Genomic DNA, 9415 nt, shown 5'->3' with positions numbered 1-9415 from the left:
GCCTGCCACACCTTTGTTGTAAACTGGTGTTACAATACAAGTGGGAGGCTGCCCGTTCAAGACCCCAATGCCTAGGTGTTTACACACGACTCTGACCTCAACATGTTACTTTATTCCTCAACTCTTTCTTGCCTCGTCTCCCCAGCTCATCCACTTTCTCAAAGTTTGACCCCAAATTCAGTGACACCTTTTACATACAATTGGTATTAGGTGTTTTTAAAAATTATTTAAAAACCACCAAGTGTCAGATAACTGTCTCCCCTCTCAGTCCTTCCTCTCCTGCTCCATCGTTCAAAATTGTGATGCTATGTTCCACTCTTGGCTACAACCTCTGCCTTGAGCACGTCTTTAAGAGACTAAGTATTTTAAGAATTCCTATACATAGACAACACACAAAACCTTGGCAGTTAAGTGGTTTTCTTCACTTCAGCACTGTAGAAAACATCTAATGGGGGTTTAAAGCTACTTGAAGGTTACCCTCTATTGTGTATTTCAGGAAAAATTCTATTCCAAAAGCAAAGTTGCATCCATTTCCTTTTTAGTTTATTTACTGATTTCTATTCAAGACAAAGTAGTGGTTTAGGAAATGTAAAGAAAAAATGGTTTTTTTTAATTGTGAAAAGCAACAAATAAATATTCAGTAGGACAGAGAGACTGTCAAGTAATCCTACCAGAGTGAAACAAGGCTTTTAGATTGGATGCAGAGAGACAAAACTTCTGTCTACAAAATAACTAATTGGATGATTTAGACTGCTAGTCAACTAACACTTCACATGAGATCATTACTAATAACTTCAACATATAATCAGTGGTAGGAACAATACTGAAAGAGAGCATTTTGCTACATTACAAATATACAGAAACAAATTCAGAGAATAGCAATATGCACATTACAGCTTGACAGTAACACGGAAATAGTTACCTTTCTCTTTCACACATATTTGGGTTGTTAGAAATGATTCTGAAAAGGCTACAGATCCCAAGCATCCCCTTCCGCCTAGCAAATCTGGGATGTCATATATGGTCATAGCCGCCTAGAGCAAATTGGTGGGAAGGGGGAGGGAGACGAAGCAGAGGAGCCTTTTATTAGATTCCAATTTCTTAGGTGAAATGTTTCGAATACAGCAAGAACAGATTTCACAGAAGTTTTAGCTGTTTTAAATAATATACTTCCACACTACACACACAAATAAAAGAGCCAAGGATTTTACCAGTGCAATAGGGTTCTGATCTTATGAAACCCAGAGTTCAAAACTCCATCAAGTTTCAAATGGTTTTCAATTTTCCAAATATGATCTTTGTATTCCCTCAGCATATCTATATTTATATGCACATGTACTACTTCAGACTAACTAGTACATGACATAAAAGCTATCTTGTATTATACTGAGAACTGAAGAGTTCTTTCAATACTGATAAAGCAATCGAATTAATAAGGTGAAGGTTAATAGATCAAAATAGAATACGTCTTTAAAAAAAAAAAAAAATCAAACTTCTCTCTTTATTAAACGCAACCAGGACTGTACCCAATATGATACACCTAACATCACATGGCTCTCCCATTTGTGCTTATATGGAATAAAGAGATCTAAAAGAAAAAAAAATCTTTAGGACCAGTAGTAAGCAATGATTATATCAATTGCATGATAAGTCAATTTATGGTATCAATTTTTACCCAATATTATATGATGCTGATATAAGTCAGTAAAAATTTCAAGTCAAAACCCTTTGAATTTAAGTAGTAAAATTCATAACTCCATACTGCTGTTGCAGCAGGAAAGTACTACGAAATCACCCAGGTATGTGGCTGTTGCATCTTGCTCCTGTATTCAGATTTGGAGCCAAGAAGCAATCTATACCTAGGTCAAAACAACAAGGACTATAGAAGATTTTCTGCCTTCTGTTGTATTGTGTGGTCTGCTCTACTACCCCAAGTTAAATATGCCCATATGATTTTAACCAACCCTCTTGCCCTCTTCCTGTAACACTAAAAGAGGGAGGGCGTGGGTTATAGTGTCCCTTGTGGGTAAGGGGTGCTGGAGGGTTCCGAGCAGATATTCCTGTGACACATGGCTGCCTACAGTTGCAAGGGATGGGACTCAAAGCATGTGACACCTTCCAGCCTTCTGCTGCCATTTCCAATAAAAGACATGGCATTTCTTGTTTTTGAGTGCATCAGTGAATAGAAAATCCAACACTTCCCTTTGAAAATTACCTAATGAGAGTTTACCACCATTGTTAAACATTTGTGGTTTATTTTCACTTAGAAAGCAGCTGGCTTTAACTTCCAGGCCTTCATTCTTTCCCAGGAGACGAGAAAGCCCTTTTAACACTTTATAACCCTAGCCTTAATAAAATACAGCCCTTAAAAAGAGCTTCAAAGTAAGAATGCACTGTCCTACTTTATGGATGAAGATGTTAGGAACACATCTATTCTTCAAGCTTTTACCATGCTAGGCAATGGGGCGCCAAAACATTTTGCTTTGCTGCTCACAAGCTGCCACCTGAAATCAGGAATAGCAGGCTAGCAGGAAGGCACTGCATGCCAACTAATTAGCACTGCTCCTCACAACTACACTGTTTCCAGATCAAAAGACAAAGGTACACAGAAAAGCAAAGTGTACGTGATCATGCCTAGCACAGAGGTTTTTGTTTTAAGGTTTGTCTGCCCCATAGAGACATGATTTCCCTGCGACCAGACAAGTATAATGAGGACAATTAAGGTTAGCTCAGATCAAATATGGGACTCCCAACAGACAGCTCCCCTTGTCTCAACCACTGGGCTAAGCTCCAAAACTTCATTAGGGGAAAAGGAAATGTCATAAAAACATCTCGCTACCCATTTTTGCATCCATAAGGCAGGCACTATAAACTGCAGACATTCCAGCTGTCTGCCGGCTCTCCACAGCTTGCAATCTCAAGTGATTACTTTTAAATAAGGTCATGTATTTTTACTTACAGAAATTTCCAACTATAAAGAGAAAACACTACTATACTTGGACATAAAACAGCCCAGACATTTGTCGCAGAACTGAGAAACGCTACTTACAGTTTTAACCAGATAAAGGCTATCCTCATTGTCCAATGGAATAATTCTAAAACAAAATAATATTTGAATATTTAAAAAAACTAGCCAGTGTTAAGTGAGAGTTCACAACATGCATTCAGAGTGACCATTTCAGGTTGTAATAAACACCTTCTGGAGCATTTTAGTTAGTTAAGCAACAACTGGGTTTTAGACAGCATGGTAAGATGACAAGTTTGAGAAGACAACCTTGTTCAAAACACATTTATTTAAAAAAAAAAAAAAAAGAATTCTGAATGAGTTCATGCTGCCCCAGAGATGCTCTGCCAAAACTGTTTTATTTTTCAAATGACACTGAGATTCTACAGAAATATAAATCTTCAGAAAGAAAAAAGGGTGTGGTTTGTTATACAAAGGAAAACACATTTAGTCTTTGTTTAACTAACATTAAGATAACTACTTTTTCCATATGAAAAAGATGACGATGAGACTGACCTTCCATGATTATTCACGGCTTGAATCTGAAAAGCTATCTTGGAACTATGGATATAAAGAAAGAGTAATTAATGAAAATATGTCTGTATTGAAGATCTACTATTATTATCTACTAACGACTCAAATCGGTTTCAAAGCCAAAATGACTTTCCAAGCAGGAACAACACGAAGGGGAAAAATAAAGTAATTATTGTACTAATCTTTTTAATGCAACAACACAGAGTTTCCCACTATTTAAGCAGTTTATGGGCCAAATTAAAAAAAGTAAAAGTGCATAAGTGTGATTTCTCAGGGTGCAGGGAAGGGGGCCTGGGGATGAAGATCAGGGTTGGGCAAATCTATCTGATGCTGTTTCACTTGTTTTAAGTACATCACTACATAACTGAAAATACCTACCATAATGCAGTTTTAAATTGTGTTAAATTAAACAAATCTAGCATGGATAGAAGATTCTCTTCTGCTGTTTCCCTTGCCTGCAAAAGGAAAAAAAAAGTCTCTTTCCATCCCTGCAAAATTATCAGGATTACAGAATTCTTAACATTTCGAGGAGCATGCATACTTTGAACAAAGACCATAACCCAAACATTATTGCAAAATATTAAAGATGCACCAAACTATTAGCTGCCTGGGCTTATTAACCAATGTAATTGTAATATTCTTCTTGCTAGAAAGTCGAGACACCTCGGCACAGCACGTATAAAAATCATTTATACTTTGAAAGAGCACTAATTAAAAGAGACATCTCAGACTCACTAAGGGCAATGTACCAACTTGATTTGCATCAACAGCAATTTGTTCTAGCCATGTCAGATAACCTCCAAAATTTAAAAACAAAATTAAAGCAAAGGAAGCAAAAGGCCTTTACTTTAAATGTTTATATGCACGACAACATGGCAAACAGGACTGACAGAAGTTTTGTTTAACTTGTTTAAATTAACATTTATGATGGGGCTTTGCACCTGGCAGCGGAAGTATTAGCATGCAGCCTCCCAGGTTCCCCACTGAGCTGCTGCAGCAGCCCAGGCCTCAGGGGCTCTTCCTCCTTATTCTGGCTTCTGCCACATGCCCACATTCCAAGGGGCAAGGAAACACAGCACAGCCAGCTTGTGGTGCTGGGGGAGCCAGCGGCCTGACTACCTGCGTGGCCGGCTGCCATGGGGGAGCCTGCATGGAGCTGAAGGTTAAGAAAGGGTACTGTGTGCATGGTACAACAGGGATTAGAGGGGGGAGGTGGAGCTGAAAGGAGAACTGTATGATTAGGGCAACCTGGGGGGACCTGTGTCCCAAAATAGTGTGGCCCAGTGCAGTGTCCCGTCCCTTGCCACTAAAGCCCTGATCTGTGATATACTGAATTGCTATTAGTTACCTTGATTTCACTGGACGTTTTAGCATAACATTCAATGCTAGCAAGTACAGCTTTTAGCACTGCAGCATATATTTGGGACAAGAGCATACTGAAAAAAATAAATACAGACATGGTATTAAAAAGATATTGGTTATTGCAGTTAACTGAGTAGAAAAAAAATAGTCAATGTTTCCTATTTCTAATAAAGCAGGTTTCCCATTGAGAAAGACGCACAGAAGGCCTTACTTCAAGTTGTGTAGACATTTAAAATCTCCAATATTGCTCCCACATAAAAAAATTAAAATTAATTTAAAAACATTGACTGGAATCAGTCAAACGGAAGTTCTGCTACCAACCAGTGAAAGCCCCTTTGCAGACTGCATCCTGGATTAGTCTTACAGACAGTCCCAGTTCTAGATGCCAAAGATCCTAGAAACATACTGGGCTAACCTATGCAAGGGAAGGAATTACTTGTTCTGTAGCAAACTAACCATGCTGAGGAAACGGCAGTACTGAGCTTGAACTAGAAATATGACATTTCACATAGATGTGTTTTGTCTATGTTTTGCAGGGGTTTCCCCTGGTTTGTTTTATCTGCATGATCTCACAGAAACCAAATTCACTCATTGAGCTGAAAAAGTAGAGTGCACTAAAAACAATACAACTTGATGTGTTCCTGATACTGTCATTCTGGCTCACAAATCTGGTCCCATTTTCTCTCCAAGTTCCTTGCATACCTTGGCAAGATGCCCCTCAAAAACAAGGAAGACCCGCGGTTTAATATGCAGCATAATTACTACAATAGCAAAATGCAAAACAAGTTAGTCTCAGGCTGCAACGTTCTGCGTGGAGGAACAAATGTAATCCTACATATCCTTGGCACCACACAGATTAGAGAATTATGTAAAAAAACCCCCAGCCAAACAACTTGTATAGCCATTAATTAAAAATGGCCAAATTTGGGATTAAACTGTGCTTCACAAATAACATCCTGCTTTGGATGTTTTTCCTAAGGAGCGATAGAAGCTGCTACCCCTCCCCCCCACCCACACTCGGATTATAGACGTTCAAAATTCTGGACTAATCCCAAAAATATGTTATGCATAAAACACTAAATGGGGCTTTTCTTTACAAAGAACAAAGGATAACAAAGAGAAAGTTCTCTTAGGCCCTCAGGAGTATTTATCTGGCAAACAATAATGTTCTACTTCATGTTAATAGTTTTGCATTCATTGTGTTCACAGTGAATGGTGAACTTGTTTTCCTAGTCACTAATATACAGCATAAATGTCGCCATTATTGTTTTCGCTGTCAAATCTCTATTTTCTCAACCTGTCAAGTAGGCTTGTGTCTGGCAGGAAATGTTTCACCCCACAGGGAGTAGAAAAAGTCTTCTAAAGTTATCATATCTCATGAGGAAGATCATCTCTATAAAAAAACGTCTAGGACTTCAAAAATCAGAGGGGAAACAAAGATAGAGAGCTGTACGTAATGGCTGTTTGAGACTGTTTCAGGGAATGCAGAAGAGTGGGCATCAAGAAGCTGAAAGTGGCACACAAAAGACAAAGCTATAGCTGTGAAATTAGTTGACCTAATACTTCTTTCTCGCTCAGAATTTAGCCTTGATGGTGATAAAAACTGGATTCAACTGCCTAGCTTGTCCTTTCTTAAAATGTACTGGATATCTCAAAAAAGCATAGTCAAAGAGTTTTGAAGGGGCTGGATTTAGGCGAGGTAACGTTCATTTCAAACCTGAAGATGCTGTGTTGCAATTTGCTTATTGGATAAACCCAAGCTTGGGTAGTAACTTATTATAATAATTTCTAACACCTTTTAACCCCATAGGATAACAGCTATAAAGCAATTATTATGAATGGCTACATAACTAAAAAATTAGCATAATTAGAATATAAAAGAACACACAAATCATAATAACCCTCGGGAAGGACGGAACAGGAGGGTCATTGCTGTCCCATACCCCCACGGATTTCTCTTACTCCCTGTGAGAGCAAGGACCAGATCCTCACGGAGGGGCCTCCACCGGTTCTCCTTCGGGCAGCCCAGTTCAGAGATGTCTGACTTCGCTGATTCAACTTGACATGCATCTTCTAACTGAGGGACTATCGATATGTTACTAACCAAGTGGGAATTCTTGGTTAATTTCTTTATCTGTTTTATTATCACTGTCAATTTTAATCTGTACTGTTATGTTGTCTGTTTATTAGCTTAACCTTTTTATTAACTACTATATATGCAACCTATATCTTTTGTTGTCGTAAGTAAAATTCATTCCTTTTAGTAAGTGAAACTTGTCATTTCTTTCCTTTCCAACAACACCTCCTTGATCCCGAACCAAAAAGCCCAGTGGCTAATAAAGTTGCAGTGCTCAGTCAGTCTGCAACTAAATTGATATACTCACAGTGCCCAGCTGGCCTGTGACACTGTCTGCACTTAGCCCCAGAGGTGGTAGCAGATCCAGGAATGGGGGAAGGGGGAGGAGGGGTACGTTCTTCCCCCGTATTTTGGTTGTGCATGTGCAGCAGAGAGAGCTCTGAGCTCACTGCCTAGTCAGCATGAGCTCCTGGCACAGCTCCATCTCAACTGGTAAGTTCAGAGCTCATGGCTTTTTGGGGCAGGGTCTAGTCAGAGCCGCTAGTTTTGTATGGCTCTGGAGCCCAGGGGGTAAATGCTGTTGCTGTTCCCCCTTTCTCTCTCCACTAAATTCAGCAGTAGAGGAAAGAAAGGAACACATGCCAACAGCCACACTCACTGCTTGGGTTTAAGCTGTGCAGAATCAGGGGCCAGACACTGTGCTGAAAGTTTATTTGTGGCACATACAGGGTTTTAACCACACTGCCACAACCCTCTGCCCAGAATACAGCAATGTTTGAAACATCAGAGCCAAAAGGAATGAGACAAAGTGTTATTTGATGGCAGATGAGTACTGAGTCAATGAAAACTAATATACGCTTAAGAAAGTTTTAATGGTCATTTATCCTATTTCCTAATTCATTTTAAAATTAGTGTAAGCAGAATTTTTCCCTCTACCCTTTGCTGCATTCCTGCAGCACAATGCAAACTATCAGATACAGCGTGCTTATCAGATTAGAGGATACATGCCTGTGCTTAAATTTTACTATGCTTCTTTTAAAGATACATGATTTTAATAAATTTAGGCAGAAGGCTGGGCAGAGCTGCATCTCTCTGTATTAGTAAATTTAAGTTTTGGGGGGGGGGGGGTTTAAAGCCTTTAACATTTCCTTTAAATTTCTGTTTTGGATCTTTAGTGATATTTTGGATTTCTTACTTGTCAGCATCTGATTAACAAATCTACTCCAATAAAAATAATATTCTGCAAAAGGAAAAACAACATACCTGTGCTTTATCTACCAGGAATCATATTCCTGCCTCAAGGGAACATTTGGATTTACTAACAATAAGGTGAGTTACAGAACAAAAATAAATTAAAATAATGCTAGCTTACACTTGCTCAGCTTTCTTGTGCATCTCATTGTCATTCCCTGTAGAAAAAGTAAAAGGTGAAATAGTTCAAATTAGTTTTAAATGGTAGTACATCACATCATGCAATCTCATACAAAGAATACCTACTTTCAAGATACAGGACCAGGATGTCAGAAACCTAAACAACTACCATATCATTAATTTGCAGAGTATTTTTTTAACTCTAGTTTTATATTAAAAAGAAGTACACATATTAGGACAGATACGTTCTGCTTAAATGAATGGGTTTGTTAAACTCTCAGAAAACTAAACCAAGTGCTTACACCTAGGTGCCTAAAGTTAAATTCCCAAATTCCCATCAGTAATCGGTACACTTCCAAATTAATATAGGCATTTTAAATTAAGAGCTGCAGGAGGGTCAATACCTTGGTGGGGGTTGGAAATTAGGCCACTTAAGGTATGGACAAACATTTATAGTACTTCAAGCATCTTAAAAGCACTGTGAAAAGTGAGTAAAAAGACTTCACAGCACTACAAACTGTCATAAACTATATTTTAAAAAGCTATTCTTAATGAAACAGGGATAATGCTGAAGCACTTGGGTCATGTTCATCTCCCCTGCCAAATTTAGGTGTACAAATAAATTTAAGATCTTGGAAATTTCTGGGTCTGAAAAACATTTGCCAGAGATGCCAATCCTAAATGCGCATGTGGTTTACTTTTCACAAGCAAGAAGTCCAACCGACTTCCCTGGGTTTGTTCACATGCCTAAATTCCAAGCCTTCAGGTCCCATCTACATATTACAGTTAAGGCATGATAACCAGTTAATCATGCCGTAAGTGGTCACCTGGCCACACACTCAATAAATTAATGGTGTGCTAAAAAGAGGAATAAGCTATGAAGCGTGCATGAGAACTTTGTAGTGGTTTCCTATCACACCATTAATTGAATGTGTGGCCAGGGGCCCTTGGGGCAGACTGGTGCTCCCAGATGGGTGGCGGGGCAAATGGATCCCCAAAACTGGAGGCTCCCAGCTAACAGGGCTCCTGGCTTCAGGGTCACCCCATTGCCCAGCAGCTGCAGTCTC

The 9415-nt window shown here is 39.0% G+C and overlaps 1 protein-coding gene across 1 annotated transcript in view; it reads right to left on the bottom strand.

The window, feature by feature from the left end:
* The window catches only part of CUNH20orf194 (chromosome unknown C20orf194 homolog), a 149989-nt gene that overhangs the window by 65984 nt on the left and 74590 nt on the right, over nucleotides 1-9415 (bottom strand). Inside the window, exons 12-17 of the mRNA XM_019526048.1 lie at nucleotides 8350-8386; nucleotides 4887-4974; nucleotides 3917-3993; nucleotides 3521-3565; nucleotides 3050-3095; nucleotides 923-1034 (exon numbers count right to left, since the gene is read on the bottom strand). Coding sequence (XP_019381593.1) covers nucleotides 923-1034; nucleotides 3050-3095; nucleotides 3521-3565; nucleotides 3917-3993; nucleotides 4887-4974; nucleotides 8350-8386 — 405 coding nt within the window. The remainder of the gene's footprint in view (nucleotides 1-922; nucleotides 1035-3049; nucleotides 3096-3520; nucleotides 3566-3916; nucleotides 3994-4886; nucleotides 4975-8349; nucleotides 8387-9415) is intronic.

Source organism: Gavialis gangeticus, unplaced genomic scaffold, assembly GCF_001723915.1.
Source record: "Gavialis gangeticus isolate Ggan-Ray unplaced genomic scaffold, GavGan_comp1, whole genome shotgun sequence".
In the NCBI taxonomy this organism is placed as follows: Eukaryota; Metazoa; Chordata; order Crocodylia; family Gavialidae; genus Gavialis; species Gavialis gangeticus.
The sequence above is the reverse complement of the archived record's forward strand: the minus strand, read 5'-3'. Positions and strand labels throughout refer to the sequence as shown.